Here is a 19,828-nt window from a genome sequence, read left to right as displayed (position 1 = left end):
TTAAAGAAGGGTGTAGCCTTAAACCCTCTTCTGGGCACACAAAGAGATTATACTGATTTAAGCTTATAAATACCATAAATTGAAAGCTTGCATAAAAATCAAATTAAAAACTTCCACTATTTATACAGTAATTCTGTTCTAGGCACTGAGAGTGTAAGTAAAGAATGAGAAAAATAAGAACAATGCAAACTAATTAATCAAGCTTATGTAGTTGTTACAACAAGATGTTGTCACATCATGAGTATTTTAAACTGGGCGACAACATGCATCACTGAATGAAAAATCTATTATGCAAAATATCTTGTGAAAATATCTTTAACTTCTCAACTTTCAACACAAGATGGCTCACTTCACCAGTTCCATGCTCAAAGTACACATCTATTCTTGAGGGTTTTAAATTTACAATAAAGACCTCAAAAAATTTCTATTATACTCTACATTTTGAGGTATGGTTTGTTACTTTATAGTATATTGCATAAGTAACGATCTTAGCAAAAGCCTAATTTCATAGCCAGGATTAATTACAAATTTTGCTTTATCTAAAATTATGTTTTAAGGTTTGGTCCTTCTTTTTTCTTCTTCTTTTTCTTATACCAGGCTACTTGGTATTAAGTTTTTTGTTTTTCGTTTTGTTGCTGAAGAGGTTTTTTGTTTTTAGTAAGAACTTTTTACTTGATACAGGTACTTTTTAGAAGAAAGGGAAAATTAAGAAAATAAACAAATGTAGTATGCCTAGAAGGAAACTTCAGAATATCAAATTGTAGATTTTAGATTTTTACTTGGTTTCATGAAAAGGTTTGTTGATGCTAATAACTCTATCTCAACCTCTTTTTAAACAAGAAATTGATGGATTCAGAATTAAACTGCAAAGCTGACAATTCCTAGCCAGTTGATTTTTTTAAAAACCACAAGGGAAACTGACAACTAACTGATTTTTCAGTTGAACGAAGGAAAATTTACTCATGTAGAATTTGAAACAATGTCCTCCGGATTAACGCGCCATTGCTCTACCAACTGAGCTATCCATAGCCTTATTTTATTGGCGGTCTCCCTATTTTGTCAGTACATTTGTTCAGGGGTACCACTCAGAAGCCATAAAACTGTGAGCTGATGTAAAAGCCAGACATCCCCAAGCTTATGATGCAACCTAAAAGAGGCAGTTGCTTTTTCAGGATTTTTTTAATTTTTTAATTACTAACCAGTGCTAATTGTCGCGTTTAACCAAGCTAAGGTGAATAGGGTTGTGCATATTTTAAGTGATAAAAAAGGGGGAATTTAAGTAATGGATATACAACTAGCTGGGTATGGAAAATCTATTTCGGTTGAACAAAGAAAACTTGACCAGAGGAAGATTTGAACCTGCTACCACCAAGGTTCTGGCCAGTGCTCTGTCAGCTGAGATCTGGCACTAAGTCAGTGGTTTCCCTATTATGTCAATATCTTTGTTCGGAACTCGGTGTGACCATAATTATTGTTTATGACAGAGTCTTAGGATGTTAAGTTACCATTAACAATCTTTTAATATGGGACAGGTTTAGGTTTAGGTTTAGGGTTGAATATGATTTTACAGTTTTTTAAAAGAATGTTTCAAATAGTTTGATGTTTGTTTGATAAACATAATTTTAAAAACTGAGTGAAAGCTCTTTCCAAACAGAATTGTTGAGAATTGCGATGGGGCGTACTCCATCGTTTTTGTACAACTACATACCACTAGATGAAGAAAAACCTTACAAATTGAGAAACAAGACTGATGGTGGGTAAGTGCCCCACTTCACGTACGTGTAACTGGCATGATTTCAATCTATAACAATGTAAGACCAAGAGGGCTCACTTCCATTTCTGAACAGTCAATATTTGAGAATAGGAATTGGCGGCTTTTTCTACAATCACCATGCTTGACACTTCACAGAGGCAACAGACTCAAACAGAGGCAATTGCCTTGGTGCCCCTTAAAAAAATCCAATTAAATTTTATATTTTCTTTATAAAGAATTGTGCCCTTTACCGAGGAAAAATTGCCTTAGTGCCCTTGCCCATTCAAAAACTGATAAAATATCTGTTGTGAAAAGCTTGTTGTTGTTTAAAGCTTTTTGTTGGGAAAATCACGACTATTTTTGGGACAGTAATCAAACTATTTTATAGCGACATAACAATCAAAATTTTTGGTTCAAACAAAACAAAACAGTTTTGTAGATTTATTTGTAGTTTTTGCAAGTAGATTATGTATTTGTTGTATAATTATCTCTGCCCGTGCAACGGCAGAGATATTGTCCTTGTGGTGGATATTCTTCTTCTTCTTCTCCTTCTTCTTCAGCTTGCATTTGCAAAACCGTGGCCACATATTGGGCTTGGGCTTAGGCTCCGTCAGTTATTTAGAAAACATGTGCTTTTCTAACGGGGCTTCAAACAGGCAGACGAAGCCCAAGCCGAAGCCCAAAGTGACATCCCAAGCTAAAGCCGCGGTTTCGTAAAAAAAGGAACCAAAAATTCCAACCTCGTACCTAAAGCTTGTAAGCCGATCAGAATTGCAACGTAAAAATATAACGAGGTTGTTTTATTTATGTGATGAGTGAATCCTCTATGCTGCGCTGCGAGACGATCACCACCGAAGCTTTTCCCCACGTTATTGCAATGGGGGATTTTCCGGTCGCAGTGTGACCTGCACCGTGAACGTTAAAAACACTCTGCCGTGGTCTGGAGCTTATTCACGGCATACGGGTTCGGTGAAAACCCGGAGAGCCAACGGATGTTAACCGTGCTAACCGTGTATGGTTGTTAGTTACATGAGCTTTAGTTTGAGTGAGGAAACTTCGCAATCGTCACCGTTAATCCATAAGTCAATAGTCATTCAATAACGGAGCATTTTTATAGAAAAATTGTTTTAAATTAGCTTATTAGCTTTTACAAATTATTCTTTTCACAGTGCATCTTAAGAAAAGGTTTTGAATGTTTTTGGAATTTATATGAGATTCATTACCTTGCCAAATGTCTTTGCAATGAAATATGTTGTAAAACAACTGCATGATACTGTTGGTAACAGTACCAAACTTAAGTGTTTCTTAGTAAAAGTTGGACACTTGATATTAATAGTGTTATCACTTGTCCATGTAATAATAGGCAGCTGACTTTTACCTAATCAAAAAGGTACGGTGGCCCAAAAGGACATCGCATAACTGTAAACTTGTCGGCATACGTATGCCGTGAAAATATTTGGGAATATGTGCGCATGCTTAGGTATGCGCTTGCGTATGGTGGGATTTCGTTAAGATATTCGCGAGTAACGTATGCGAATATGTTTGAGTTGTCGAAAATTTTATTATACTTTGTCGCATATGTTTAATTAAAATGTCTAATATATATCTGTGGATTTTTAGCATCCAGTCTGATCGCGACATCATACTTATTCGCGAATAATTTCTTGACACCGCATACGTATGCGCAAACATTTGCGAATAGATTTGTGACATCGCAAACGTATGCAATCAAAAAGGTACGGTGGCCCAAAAGCACATCGCATAACTGTAAACTTGTCGGCATACGTACATGTATGTCGTGAAAATATTTGGGAATATGTGCGCATGCTTACGTATGCGCTTGCGTATGGTCGGATTTCGTATTCGCGAGTAACGTATGCGAATATTGTTCTGTATCACCCCCAAAACACACACAATTTTCATTTCTCCAAGTGCAACATAAACCATGCAGAATATTATGCTCCACCCCCCGCCGGGCAGAGATACCCGTATTTGCTCAAATACAGCTACCGTGCTTTCTAGTGTTGTTACTTGTTTTTGTTGTATTTTATTTTTAGGCATAACATAACATTTCTGCTTTCTGATTTAACAATGTATGATCCCTTCTTGTATTTAAAAGCAATAGTTGGTCAAATACAATTGTATATGTACTTGTTTGACTGAATGTATCATAGCAGCTAAAAAATCAACTCCTTTCAGTTATATTACAATTATTTTGGGGTTAAATTTTTACAAAGTATCAACTTATGTTTATAAACTTCACTAATTTTATCTAAGTCGCACTCACTTGGGTCTTTTTACACCTCTACAACAAAATAACTAAAAATGTTTTTGTCTGTGATAATTTACATTGAGTGTCATTCAAAGCCAATTAACGCCCAAGCTTATCCCTGACACCGCCTCAATGCATTGCTATAATTGTTACTGTTCTTTTTATTCTGTACTATTATACTTAATAAATTACTTGTGAAAATAAATGTTAAATTGAAACCCTACACTTTGACCAAATACTGCTTGACTCGCCCACCATGGCTACCCACATTTTGAAGTACATCATTGTTAAGTCGACAGTTGTCTTCCTAGATTTATAAGACTTGTCTTATAAGTGACATAAAGTGTGCTCAACACTTCAAATTCTGTGACTAATATTGAGTAATTCTCTTTGTTTCGCTTTTGACACCAGACAAGCTAAGGTAAATTTACTAGTCGTGCACAAACAAATCTCTTGTTTATAAAGTGAAATCATTAGTACAAGATTATTCAATATTTATCTCTCCTTAAAAACATCATCTTCAATAGCAGCCATTACTATTTTGAACCGCCACATAATTGTGGTGTACTGTTCCTTTTTTAATCAGGAAAAGTCAGTTATCAAATCAAATTCAGATTCATTCATAATTATACTCACTAAAAACACTCACTAAAACCACCTCCCCCACTCAAATTTATACTTAGCTACTTTTCAAATGAATTCCACAGCACACACATTTTTATACAAACGAAACACTCGAGGCTTTCTCAAGTATTATCATTTTATACTCGTGTACCATTCTTGACCCACATTTGTATACATTATTCCATGAATCTGTGGCTTGGGGTACAAGCAAGGCCTACTTGAACTGGAGGAGCTTCTGCGTACTGTCCTAGAAAGATGGGCAAAGTCTCAAGCATTATTATATGGCCACTGGGGGTCAGCCTGATGTTTATCACAGGCATTATCACAGCTTTTCACACAATTTGTTTTCAAAACACACTGTTTTGATGAAATGTGGAATTGCGCCAATTTATGTGACCTATCAAATTTGGCAAAATAACCAACGTGCTAGGTGAAACAGAGATCAAAGAATAATTTCATCAAGGTTCTACCTGATCCAAATTCATAGTTATATTCAATTCTTTCTGGTTTTATGCAAAACTTATTTTGTAAAAGGTAACATTTTCTACACAAATTTCTCTGTTTTTAAAATGAGTGAGCCCTATATTGCTGAGATTATAAATTAAACAAATTATTTTTATATTTTCAATCTGACACTAACATGGATTATATTTTGTCTCAGCTTTCAGTCCCTCTGAAATCTGATCTAGGTGATATTTTAATTTAATACAAGAATCTATCAAAACAAATGAGAGTGTACTTAAAGGGAAAATACAATATGTGGAGTATGTTGGGTTTCTATGGAAACCCATGAATATGCTAATGAGCCTTTATGTGTTAGTCAGTGACAGGGATGAACAAAGGTTAATTACATCTCACTGAAGCAGACAATATGTCATTGTTGTATACAGCGCAAAACCCCTGATTGCAGAGGAAGACAAGAAACATTGTATACACAATTTTTTTTTGTGACTAAAACCCAATGTTTTTAGCAAAAATATTCCTCAGGATAACCATGAACACAATCCCACCAGAAACATTAAAGAACACCAATGCTACATATGGATTTGCAACATATGATAGAGTTTATTGATTTGGAAACAAATGTACTTATTCATGTACCATCTAAATATCAGTAACCTGGCCGGATAGTACAATGTTTCAAAGCATAACATGTATTGATCGCTGTGCAGCGCATCCAAATTACTAGAAATGTTCAGAGACCAGAATATTAAAAAAATGCTTTTGTAGTCAATGGAAGAAGGATGCCTAGCTATGTATGCATGTGTCATCCACAATATTGCCGATGGCACTGCATTGGTGATGGTGAAGTATCTGCTTCATGGATTTACACTCTTTTACAGCCCCCCCTCAACTGAAAGGTTATTGCAAATTTAGACTAAGTCTCTGCGCAACACTTCTTTGGCCTAGAAAGTAAAAAAGAAAGAAAGATGTATGGATCTGTACCTCCACTAATTGAATCTGGGCTGAAACTTAAGGCTGGTACCCTTTTACGTGTTTGCGTAGAGTGTGTTTGCGCTTCTCATCTCAATCACTATTCCACAAGTGCCCAATGTGGTAATTAAACCTGCCAACGAAACCCATCCTTCACTAGTAATCCTCATATTGTGAAGATGAGTAAGACTTAAAGAAAAACAGGATTTTAAAGCTTGCATTGTGACTACAATTTTAGAATTGTCTGAATAAACTTTAGGACGTTCTGTTTCTCCAATAAGCAACAACTAACTCCCACGAGTCTATTGACTTGCAAAGTACATTGCAATGCAGTCCATACCAGGTGCAGCATTTGATGTAGGCAATTACCTCCATGCCTTTCACCATATTCTAATTTAAAACTTCGCCTTAAATTTCTCTTCCTTGTACATGTACGACCCTGTGGTCCAACTAAAAGCTGCCGTCCCATTCACGGCAATGAAAATCATCATCATAGTAAAGTGAAATAGGTGAAGAATATTGGTTATTTTAAGCTGACTAAAAACAATTGCTTTGACAGTCTGTAAGAACAATTGCTTCGACAGTCTAAAGAGTTTTCCACTTAAGATTTCCAAAAAACAATCAATTGTGATTTTTTTTAATGCAGCTTTTAATACATAATTCACCTAATCATGAAGTAGACACGTAGCCACTTCAAATCATGTCAAATTGTTAACACGCAATCAATGTCAGATGCCGAGCAGTTTTTGACACCATAGCATGTGCGTGTGAGTAGGGGCTCAATTTGAACTGCATTTGGCTCTTCATAATCATAGCCCGCACACCGTGGCCACTTTGCTGGAATTCGCAATTCATCAGTGGGTACGGAGTCCATTAAGGGGGTACCACAAGAAAGCACAAGAGGGGGTGTGAGGAGTCATTTGGTAATTTAAATGCACAGTCAGGCAAAAGCGTGTTTGATAAGATCATTTCTTATGGGGGCATCTGTGAGTGCTGAAATATTTGCACGTATTTCTCTTCAGAACACAAAAAATCAGATGGCAAATATACAGGTTGAATTATGGATGATGTATTAGTCTATACTAATAAAACTATCAAGATTCTGAACTGTGTATTGCAGTAGTAATAGAGCATTAAATTTATTGATCGTGACAGAAATCTTTTTGCAGGATTGGCCTTTTACTAGATTATCACATTACAAGCTGCCATTTGAGTTTTTGTTTGCACAGAATAAACAGGAATAGGCCTATTGCAAAAAAATCAAATTTAAAAATATGTTTTTGAAATAGTCCACTAGCAATGTTGCAGTCAATTAAAAATAAAATAAAAACGATTTTGCAGCTGAATATATTTTAAAAGTCAAATCTATAGTGTCTAAACTTTGTTTCATTTTCCCCCAAAAAAATTCTACTATAAATGTTTTTAACAGTTTACCGGATGACCTAGTTGTAGAATTGGATGCACACAAAAAAGAGAGCATGAAATGTACTGCAAGCACATTTCTTTTGTGATTTTTCAAATGGACCCCAAAAAATTATGAAGAGCAAGGATAAGTGCAGAGTGTGAGGAAACACTTTTTGCTTGCCTCGTATGCACCATCATAAAACCAACTCCAACAGCCCGCGGCTAATTACCTACTCAACAATCGCTTTAACGTAACTGACAATTCATCCGATGCGCACTAACCAAAAAGTTCACTCAACGATTCTTTTATTATGTGGTTCTTCAAAGACGACACCCCTGGCAGTGGATAATGAATCATGGGTTCTCGTTGTAGAGTCGTAAAAAAAAAAAGGCGAAGATTCCTCCGTACTAAACCATTGGCAAATATTAATCAGGCAAGTTGCACGGGAGGGCAGGGGGAATGTACAGGAAATCCCCATGGAACATGCAAGGGGGGGGATTTTCTTTTCTTCTTTTTTTCCACTTCAAGAGTTGGAAGGCAATTTTGTATTATAATTTTGAAAACATGAAGCAGGTGTGCTAAGGAACTGAATAGGAATCCGGGTCTGGTTTTCTTATTTGATTATCTCATCAGTGAGAGGAACAAACCGATTTGTCTTGCATGCTTGCTTACACTAGTCATTGGCTTTTTTTCTTCGGCTGTCTTATCTCATCAGTACGTGATTGCTTTTTTTGCATACATTTATTTGGAAGGTAATATAAACACAAGGGTTGCCCTTAATTAGAGATGATCGAAACAGTTGATCACAAAGTTTACATTGAACATCCTATATTTGAGCAAAAATAACAAAGAAGTTTGACGGATATATTAACTAAACTTAACAATGAATGGGAGGGATGGAATACTCTTTTAGGGATACTAGGTGCAAGAGCTCCTACATCAAACAAATGCCACCACAAATACACTCATAAGCTTGGGTTATTACTTAAAAGCCTTGCTTTATTGCCAGCCCTAACTTTGCCCACTCGCATTGGTTGAAGTGTTTTCAAATATTTAGCCTATAAAACTATGACAACTTTCATTCATGAACCTGAAAAATGTCTGCCTTTGCCTTGTTTTTTTTTAACTTTGTGTAATTTAAAAAAAAGGACCATCTTTAATAGTTGGGTGGGTTCCAACAAATATTTCTTAGATGGCCTTGCAGAACTGAACTACAAAATTAAAAAACAACCGCAGTAACTGCTGTGGTCCCCTGTGTTTTTGCTGCAGTGCCCTTTGCAAAGTTCCAATACAAATTCACATTTTCCTCAAAGAGTGTCCCCTACCAGAGGAAATTTGTTTTGCCCATTCAAGAGCCAAGTTCAAGGCTTGGCCTTGGATGTTCTGAAAATTACTTACAAAACTGTATGGGTAAACACTTTAGCAAGTAATACACAGATTGAAAAGTTACCTTGTGTTTATGTGTACAATTTTATATCCCAAACTTGTTTGTATTGAGAGGTGAAAATGAAGAATATTCTTGCACACATAAATGATGTTCATAAAGCCACAGAGAAACCCCTGGCTCAGGTTAAGATCAATCAACTGTAGTCTGCACAAACATCCATCAATAGACTGCAGTGGTTATTTTAACCTATCAAGTAACTATGGCGACAAAGCGTTTTAAAATAAGGTATTATGTACATTAGTTCGGAAGGCTCTTAAGTAATCAGCGCAGAGTATTTCCCCCATGCTACGGAGAGAGATGAGCCTTTAAGGAGCACTGCCTCACGTTACTGTACTATCACTAAAAATACCCCTCTGTCAATTGACATGACAGGGAGAATCCCATCCAACCTGTTAACAGCCTCGCTTAAGACAGACAAGGGGGAAACCTATGTATTCATTCAGAGCGTCTTCTCCGGGCGAGTCATATCCTAATGAAAAAAAATCATAGTAAATCTGCCGTAATTTGATCCGATGGCTCGGTTTTCATTTGGGATCTTGCTGGATCCTCCTCCCCTATGGCAGAAAAATAATCTGGAGGCCTGTATTCTAGGTCATTAGCATCATATCAGTCAAGGGCGAGCTACTGACTTAGAGATGCAGTTTATATTTGCATTGAATTCAACTATGTTCACCACGCTCGAGACATTTATTTATTCTTCCATTGAACATGAATGAGACTACTGTCTAGGTATAAACTACGAGTCCTGACAACACAACTAGAGCGCTAGAGTAAATTTACTCAAATTCCTTATTACAAGAATTTGCAAAAGGCAAGCAGACACATATTTTAAGTATAGTAGGTATAATTTATTTATCGAAAGGGTGAAAACCCAAGGAAGAGGTTACCATGGTTACAGGTTTTAAACCTGGAGACAAGCATCCCTTTTGTCAGTACATCATCCACGCTGCTCACACAGCCTGCATGATTTTCAATTGAGCTGGACTAGTTACTATGACAACACTTTTAAACAAAACATTAAATCCTGTACAATGTATATTGGACATTGGACAAGACATGAATGACAATCCCAAGTGATAATCTAATGATGTGCAGATAATGAACTCTTACAGTAAATAATGAAATATGAAGAAAATACTGACAGAAGGCAAGGCTTAAAATGAGCTTTGACAGAAAATCTTGGTGATATTTGCATCTCTCCCTTTTTTTGTCTTCTTCTTTTTTTTGGGGGGGGGGGTGTGAATTCTTAGACAGGGCAAGCACTCAGTCTCACCTACCACACCTTAGCGATCTGCTTGACAAATCAGTTTAAATAATGTCACAGTGAGTGAGGAAGTCACATCTGGCAACATGCATTTACCATGAGAAGAGAGAAGTGATTTGTCAACAATGAGCCCAACAGCTCTCCTGTGAGCAGGCATGATACTTGGCCCTTGGAAAAAAAATTAGGCTCACTTTATTGATCACAAGGGCTAACCTAGTTAATACTCATGGTACTTCGTAGGCTTTAATACATTTTTCAGGCTATTTAATCATGATATTTCTGATTTATCCAAGGATAAGATATCCAACGGCAATGTTAAAAAGAAATATCATTCAGATTACTTTAAAAAGTCACCCGGATTGCTTCCCTCCTCACAGAAAGATTAACCAGGTGATTAAATGATGAACTGATGATCTGAAGGGGCTGAGATGATTGTGTCGTTTTCCACAATAATAAATTTGATTGATATGCTGTTACCATACTTAGGGAATAACAGTGTTCGGACCTGGTCTTTACTGCGTGGTAATGCCTGGGTTGGTGGCTACAAGCCACCAAACAAGGTCATTACCACGCAGTGAAGACCAGGTTCGAACACCAAATTATACCTTTTTAAACAAAATAAACAGCTATAATTATCCGAATGTTGTTACTTTTCTCTCTGCGATACTTCAAAACATGTTCAGGGGCCATTTTTTTAGCTCTTGATGGTTCCTGTGTGTTAATAACATTAAGTACTGATACTTTGAGACCAGTTACTCTTTAAAAGAATGGCCTATTAAGCGCCCTCACTGGGGTCAAAGGAGACACATGATTGGACGATAGCTGTTCTTTGTGCGTTAAAACGCGCGCATGAGCTCAGCGTCCATGTCGCACGCCGCTGTAAACAAGACCATATGGACAAATGAGTTTATACGCGCGCACCTGTTACATCAAAATTTATACATTGTCAGCGTGTACGCGCACAGCTCGAAGTTGCAATGAAACTAACATGAATAAGCATGCGATACAGTGCAAAGCACAAACTAGTTTTACACAATGTATGCTGGTGACGGGGCCATTTATTCACTATTTTCCAAAGCCGGTCTTTATACCGCCTGTACATCCCCAAGGGATCGGGTTTTGACAAATCAGAAACTGGAAACTGTCAAAGGTATTTATTAATAAAAATGATAATTTATATCAAATGCACTTTCTTTCAAGAAAATCCCCCAAGTAACACTCTTCAAGTTGGAACAACACCCTCCCAAAAATCAACAAAAAAAGTTAATTTACACAACCAAAAAAAGTGTTCACTATTTGCAAAGACAAGAATATGAGATCATCTATCCCTCATCAAAAGCATGATGTCCACAGGGTCCACTGACTATCTCTTTATTATAGTTACACGCTTGTCTGTTGATCAATACGACTGATACATTATCTCATGAATACAATTTCAATCTGTTAAGAGAGGTTGCTTCACTGGGGGAAAAGTGGAGCTTCACTGAAACAACTTGGATGTTTCAGACGGATCAAGGGTTTTAACGATTAGAATATATATTTGCAATCAGCGACGAGGGATGATGAAGGGGAGACAGCTCTATTGAATCTCGCCTGCCATAATGAATTATAAATGTATCAGTCAAACCAATCTAGATAACTCCAGTGAGTCACATACAAGTGATTCACTTGATTTGTGTTTACAAGTTTTTTTACTAATGCTTTTAAAGGGGAGGACTATCCTATAAGTGAGAAAACTGTAATCTATTGGTAACAGGGGCCTGCATTTGCATTGCCATTTTTATTCACACTTTTTAATTACACTGAAGTCCTTTTGTGATCTCAAAGAAGCAATGTGTTTGTGATATTCCCCATGTATACCTATTGAAACAGCTAAGGGTCCAGCGCTAATAAAATCACTGTTTATACTTTAAAATTCAGGCTGTACATGGTTCTCCTGCTTTTTAGTCGCTCCCCGCGGACTGCCCTACAGTTCAGAAGCTGCAAACAGCCTGGGAAGACACAATAAATTCTCATTTACGCAGTGCACTCAGTTGCTTGAAATCGTACAATAGATCTTCCTTTTCATCAAGCATCACAGTGATTAAGATTTATTGAATGGCATTTAGCTTTCATGTACAATCGCACTTAACCCATAGAATAGCGTAGACTGAGCTCATCTGGTGCTTAAAAGGATTATTCATCAAATAAAATCTAATATCTCTAATCTTGGTGAACAACTGAGTGTTGTAAATGTCACATTCCACTTAAAACACATATTTTTCATCCCCTACATTTTGGTAAATGTGCACGTACTGCACGTTCCTGTCCTCCAAATCACTCCTTTTGCATAGTTTTTTGTGTTTTGAACAAATAGGTCAGTGAAAAATAAAGTTCAAAAAAGTATGATTTGAGATTTTTTTTTGGGGGGGGGGGGTCTTACAACCTGTAGGCCAAACCCTGATTTATAAGTAAAAATACAAAGAAAGCTACGATAAATGACACATGTGAAGGTTTCAGCCAATTAGCCTGAAGTAAAATTTGTTATCAAGAAAATCAAATCCATCCTTGTGGAGCAAAGTGATGGTTACAAACGCATCTCTGGTCATATTGAGGACAGTACTTTAACGGAAACCCCCAAAGTTTCTGAAACTTGCCTGCAGGTGAAAATTTGATGTTCAAATTTTTTCGGATTCTTTTTTGTTTCTATTCACTGGAGGGTACTTCAGATGCAGTAGTTTCTCAGCATGCTTATTGCAATTACAAACTTTATATTGTAGGCACTCAGATAAAACTTAAAAGTACACAATATTTCTTTTCAGGGCCATTACCTGAGTATAAACCTCATCAGGTGTTTTTCACAACATATTGCAATTCATATTTTCTGAAATAATATCAGGAGAAAGAAAAACAATTTTTGTTTACAATTACCGCTGTACCATTTTTACATCCAAATTATATTTACATTCCAATTATATGTTAATTCTGCATTGATGTTTCTATAATGACGTACTATGTATGTATCTTTCCATTTAACTGCGCACGTGTACATGGAGCGGCACAATATTAAATTAGTATGAAAGGAGAAATTAATTTAATTTACTCCATTCTTCAATGAGAATTAAGCTGATACCTGTGGGCTTTATCCACCTGTGTCCCCACCATTGCTGTGAGCATCCAATCAAATGTTCACATTGCAGTAATAAAAATGCAGGGAAAAGAAATCCAAATTGGGGCAACTTCATAGCCAGCTGATTTAAGCAGGCATAATTCGCTTAGTAAACCAACATTTTGCTGCTAGCTATAAACAAAACAAAAACATTTATATGAGTAGCAACCTCTTAAGGCTCTTGAAAATATATTTGTTCAGCAATAGTTTTGACAATAAATTATTTGTTTGTTCATGTGTGGTGAAGTCGCTGATATTGTATTTTTCTTTTTGGTTTGTGTATTTTCAATGTTGTGTATAAAGTTGTGTGGGTTTTTCGTTTTTTAAGGGCTTTTAATGAAAGTTAGTCTTTTTTTAACACTTTTTAATGGGTAATTGTGCATCAAAATCAAAGAAAGTTATTCTTGTTGTACTCTTTAAAGGGTTGTCTATCAAAATATCACTCAAAAATCAAAATGTTATTCCCTCCCTGTACTAAAGAGAATAAAATATTTATAGAAACGTCACCTACATTTCCTCAATCACTTGTAACGCACTTTGGCATTTCCAGACGTCCTCCAACTCAGTGAATTACATTTCAAGAAAAACTAACCAGCTAAAAATACACTTGGACAATAAAATTGAAAACAAACTCAGTTCAAGCCTACTGTAATGCCTTGTAAATGTTAAGTTATTAGTGGCAATAACGACGTTAAGTAACTTGTTTGTGTTGAAAGAGGAGGTAAAGGTAACTTGTTTGTGTTGAAGAAAGCCCACAATTGAACACGGTAGGAACACCCACATAATAATTTTCAAGACTGAAGAAACTGCTTTACTGTCGGATAAAGAAGGCCTTGTGTGTGGGGAGAAACTTTAATCTTCTACTTTGGAGTATTTGTACAGCAGTTTACAAATACCTCACGGTGTGAGATGCATGGGTGGTTTGAAGATGTGTAGTGCACTTCTTTCTAATCCTTTGGTTTTCAAGGTATATGATTGTTATTTCAGTATTCACCTCTATTCAAGCTTATAATTGTCAATTTGTTGAAAAGTTCAAAAACATCTTGACGATCCTTCAGTAATGTCAAAAGATGATAGATGGGTGATAGATGATCAAATATTTAAAAATATTAAAAACATTTACTTAATCAATTGTGTGACATTATAATAGGCCTACATGTCAAGCTACTGTTTTGCTATACAAAAATATAAAAAAATTGTCAGAAAGGGTATGGCCCATGGCTTTTAATAATTTACACAAGTACATACATCAAAAGATATTGTCCAATTTGTATGAATCATAGTGACATCTTTAATTGGAAACCATGCAATGTGCTGCTTCCATACCGATATGCTTCATATGATTTGATAGCTTTATAATTGCTGTTAACAATTACGATGACAATTTGTGAAATACAAAGTCAGGCATTGACTGACCAGTGTGAAACTGCAATGATCAATAAAAGAGATTTTATATGTGGCGCTCTGCAGGAACACTATACGGTACACGTTACAAAGCACAGGCTGCATGACATTATTACCACGGACACGTAGCACAAAGCCTGTACATGTCTCTGCCGTTTGAACGAGGAACTACAGATCAATACCGAGTAAAGGATGGATGAATGAATGACAGATTTCCACAACCTACTCAAGCATGCAACAGCGTGTGCTGAAGCAAGAACCAAACTGTGAGCCAAGACGTTGTCAAGAAGGAAACAGCTTTCTGCGTAGCCTTGAGGCAATGCAGATATTTATTGAGTTTATACAGTGCAGGGAGGAACACTGATTGGGCCAACCTGTTCGCCTTCATTCATTATAATCAATTTTTGAGTAAACGTGTGTGCCTCCTTGAAGTAAGAGTTCACCTGTTCATTCAGAAAAAACAATAACCCCTTGATTCAGGGGTTGGCTGGAAATTGGGCTAAAAATACCTGTCTAGGGAAATCTCCATTTTAAGTAGATGCAGGTGACATTTATTTAGGGATGTGCATTCAGTATGCTCGATGCCTTTCCTGGCTCTCCCCTCTCCTTTCCAATCATTTATTCCAGGAGGATAATTTCTCTTAGGGTCAGGGTCTTGGAAAATGTTATTATTCGGTAATGCAGTTACTTTTAAGTCGCATAACCAACCAATTGAGGGAGAAGTATAACAAATTGTATTATTTCTGAATTTTAATATTTTGCTCAGCCACACATTTTTGTGATTAAAAACGGGGACATCAGTTGAGTGAACCATGTCTATTTTGTTGGTCAAAATTAAAAAGCACTTAACTTACTTATAAAAGTAGGTTTTAAAAAAATTTTAAAATTAATAGTTGTCTTTTTTTTTTTGTGCAGTAACAGTTGTGTTCAGAGTTTTTATTTTCTCATTTGATTTCAGTAACACAGCTCAAGAAAACAATAATTTAATTAACACAGTTTGTATGAGACCAACAACAAGGGCTTGATCTTAAAAACAAGTTAAAGTGCAAAGGTATAACAAAAGTTAATGGCCTGGCGTTTCGACCATAGCAGAGTCTTTCTCGAAAGATAAAAGTAATTACATTTTATTTATGCATGGGTTGCTCATTGTGAAACCAACCAGCAATCCAATTCAGAGGACATTCACCCATTATTTCTATAAAAGTTACATTTTTTTAATACTGTAGATTTCATGTTGAACACTATTAAAATGTCAATTCAACCACAGCGGAATCTAGACTGAGTGTATGATAACCCTGATGCAGCCTTAATGTCAGGCTGCCCAAGGTTACGAGATGTAACAACTGATGAGTTGGCAGAGCACTGAGTGCTACAATAAGGAAGAGTATGTTCAAGTCACAAGCCCCCCCCCCCCACCACCCCCACCTTCAACTCTTTACAAATGTTACAACTTACACAATTTTGGGGGAGTGGGCATTTTGCTCAATGTTTAGAATTATTGTTTCTATATTTACAGGCAGAAAATAGTAAAACCATACTTAACAAGACAACTGAAAAGAGCCAGTACTGTACTCGTCCACGTGAAGAAGAAAATTTGTTTATGGAAAATTCATCCACAAATGTTAAGGCTTTTATTTGTTAGAAGTGACGTCCAAGGACAAAGACAAAATGGTTTAACCCCTTGCACCAAAAAAAAACAGCATTAATTTTGCCTCTTTTTGAATTGGAGAAATACAAACCGCCAGCATTTATAAATACAGTTCTATAAACAATTTAAATACCAAGGTTTATGGCGTTCATAATCATAAAACTAGACAAAAGTTTGTACAAACACTTACCAGAATCCGATTCCTCAACATCAATCACATGATGGCTGACTCTTTGTATCGCCAATCCTGAGGAGTTCGCAAGTCTCGCACCGACAACATCATTTCCATGGAATGGTCCAATGGGGGAGGATACCGTCTTCCTCAGGGAGGCCCTGGAGGTCCGTCCGGGGCTTCCACCTCCTCCCCCTGATGCTGATGAACCGCCTGATTTCTTAGTTCTTGGTATGGTGTTATTGGATCCATCGTAGATGATCCTGGTGGCTTGTTGAGAGCTTGGTCCGGGGCTGGAATGGAAAGAGCTTGTTGAGGCATGTCCAGTTCTTCTTGCTGGCTGGTTCATATCCACACTGAGCTCCTCAAGGGACAGTGAGGCACTAAGGCTTTTCCCAGAGCCACTCATCTTTGAAGGTGGTGGGTAAAGGCACTTACTACCCTAAAATAACTGAAGAGCAGACAAAAAATACTTGTTGGAAAACATGGAACATGGTTTGCTAGCTCTACTGAGCTGCTTGTTTAATGCTACACTACAGTGTTTTTAAAGTAGTACAAAGTATTACTATTAGATGAGAATGTAAAACATTTGAAAGTAATACTTCAGTGAAACATTTTGTGCAGCTGCTTAGCTGCTTGTGCTTAGCCTGTCCTGGATCCTCTAAAAGTAGTAGATTAGTCATTCCTCAGCTCCTCAAGTCAATGCATGCTTTTGTGCGAGAAAATTTCAAGTTTTTTTGCCATGTTTTGTTTAGATTTCACAGATTTGGGTTAAGATGAAGTCAAATATTTCTTCAGGATTTGTTTTTGAACTAAATTTAAAAAAAAAATTGGAAAATGCCAGGCAAACAAAAGGGTCTACACATGAACATTTAGATTTGGTTATATTTTCTTTTTACATTCCACCTTTTGACAGAAAACGTAAACAAACTTTTCCTCTGAAACTAAGTTTACCAAACAACTATGGAAAGAGAACAAGAACTTATTAGGCTTTTCAGTTAATAATATTTTTCAATGATAAAACACTTCTCAAATTCTCATCTGAGTTTTTTTATTTATTTTTTTTATTTTTTATTATGGAATTACTGTGAATATAATTTCTTTTCAATGAAATTATAGGCCTATAATAGATATACTAATATTCTAATTTTCAATGCAGTTTCATTCAAAAGATCATAATCTTTAAACATTAAAGCCATTGGACACTTTCGGAACAGAAAAAAATAAACAAAAGTTCACAGATTGACAAATAATTTACAGGGTTCACAGAAAGTAATGGTGAAAGGCTTCTCTTGAAATATTATTCCATGAAATGCTTTACTTTTTGAGAAAACATTAAAACAATTATCAATTCTCGATATCAAAAATTATGGATTTATTTTAAACACATGTCATGATACGACGAAACGTGCGGAAACAAGGGTGGGTTTTCCTGTTATTTTCTCCCGACTCCGATGACCGATTGAGCCTAAATTTTCACAGGTTTGTTATTTTACAACTTATACTTATATAAGTTGTGATACACAAAGTGTGGGCCTTTGGAAAAAAAACTGTTCACGGAAAGTGTCCAATGGCTTGATTGCAGCTGAGTAGGATTGCAGATGAAAAGCTACTTTGGAATGCCCTGCACTTCAATTATTCAGTTTAAATTATTTGTTATACTCCAAAGATCAAGGACCTGATTATATTACTTTCACCTTTGTTATCATTTCTTTTTTATTTATTCTTCAAACAAATAATACCTTTGGATTTTGATCGCTGAGTTAATTGCCCGAGCATATAATAAATTGACAACAAATATCCTGTTCTCTGTGAATATACCCATATGACTCTATGAGACCGACTAACAATATTACCACCCAACTCTTAGTCTTATGCTAATTTTCATCTTTGTCAAAGTGCCTTTATTCATCATCGTACAACTAGAGATGACCTTCACAGATTTTCTCTAACATTCTGTAAACTTCCTGCCTGAATTGCAAATTATGCTATGCTGCTGCTGGTATTGTAAATAAATGAATGCAATAAACAGAAAATGGTGGCAGACGAAAGAAATTTGTAGCTATAGCTTGGGATGGATGCCATGATAATTATTGAGGAAGGAAAAACATTTTCAAAGTACCTTCATTCAAACGATCAGAGCTTTATCAACACACAACAACTACTAGAGAAGAGATTTTCTCCATTATTCTGTAAACTTCCTGCCTCAATTGAAAATTACGCTATGCTTGTATTGTAAATTAATGGATGCAATAAATAAACAGGAAATGGTGGCAGACGAAAGAAATTTGTAGCTATAGCTTGGATGGATGCCATGATAATTAACAATAAGAATGGAGGAAGGAAAAACATAGTCATATTATTATTATTATATTATTAGGCCCTCTAAGCCTTGAGTTAAGATTTTGTTTTCTCAGACATTGCCGTTAACAATGGACAGTAGGAAGAGCCTATAGCCCGAGCTATAAGCATTGATAAAATGAATAATTGATGGCATTTACACAATGCAATACTCTAACATTAACAATACACAATACACAAGACAAATGCACGCATCTCACCGTTGCGCAAGTGACAGTGCACACACACCAATGTCACCTTAACACAAGAAGTGTCAGCTCAGCTCAGAGCAGCATGCAGAGGGCTAACTTAAGTCCACTTTACATTTCCACCTCCAATAGCAAGGATCCCTGAAAGGCATACCACCCAAGTACATAATGGGTAAATTCTCCGAGTAGCGCTTCAGCCTGCACTGCTTCCCTTTTTGAGTAAGAAATCGGCGAAATCAGATTCACACAACGTACAAAACAACATAGTTACCTACGTGACAACGATAAACTTACCCGACTTGACCGATTTAAAGGCAACACTTTCCGGCGTATTTTTCGTGTTCATTTATCACTTTCATCAGAAATTCCACTATGGAAGATTGCGGAGAATATATTTCGCAGAAAGGAACGGTGTTTGTCCGCCAGATAAAACTGCAAATAGCGGCAACAAATTTTGTCCAAAGTTTGCAGAATATCCTTGGTTCGTACGTTCACACAACACGTACGAAAAATCGTGTGAATATCGTCTGCTCACGAGCACCGAGCGCGCGTGCGTCCAATCAGTTTATAAGCCCCCCGCGTGGCCCTCTAGTGGCGGCAAATGAACCACAACAAACATTATGCGCACAGTTTTCAGCAAGCAGCAGGAGAGATGGGAAGGCCGATCGAGCCTTTTACTTGCAAGCCTTGCATAAAGCACCGAACTAC

At 36.5% G+C, this 19,828-nt stretch overlaps 1 protein-coding gene across 1 annotated transcript; it reads right to left on the bottom strand.

The window, feature by feature from the left end:
- Window positions 1-16,008: 16,008 nt before the first annotated feature.
- On the bottom strand, window positions 16,009-19,204 carry LOC117297748. Its single transcript, XM_033780895.1, has 3 exons — window positions 19,133-19,204; window positions 16,590-17,022; window positions 16,009-16,094 (listed from the first exon to the last, which is right to left on the bottom strand). The coding sequence occupies exons 2-3, from the start codon at window positions 16,978-16,980 to the stop codon at window positions 16,009-16,011; spliced, it is 477 nt and encodes a 158-aa protein (XP_033636786.1). The 5' UTR covers window positions 16,981-17,022; window positions 19,133-19,204.
- Between the last annotated feature and the right edge of the window lie 624 nt (window positions 19,205-19,828).

The sequence above is a fragment of the Asterias rubens genome, chromosome 12, assembly GCF_902459465.1.
Source record: "Asterias rubens chromosome 12, eAstRub1.3, whole genome shotgun sequence".
NCBI classification, from domain to species: Eukaryota; Metazoa; Echinodermata; class Asteroidea; order Forcipulatida; family Asteriidae; genus Asterias; species Asterias rubens.
Note: the sequence above shows the minus strand (reverse complement) of the source record. Positions and strands in the feature narration are given on the sequence as shown.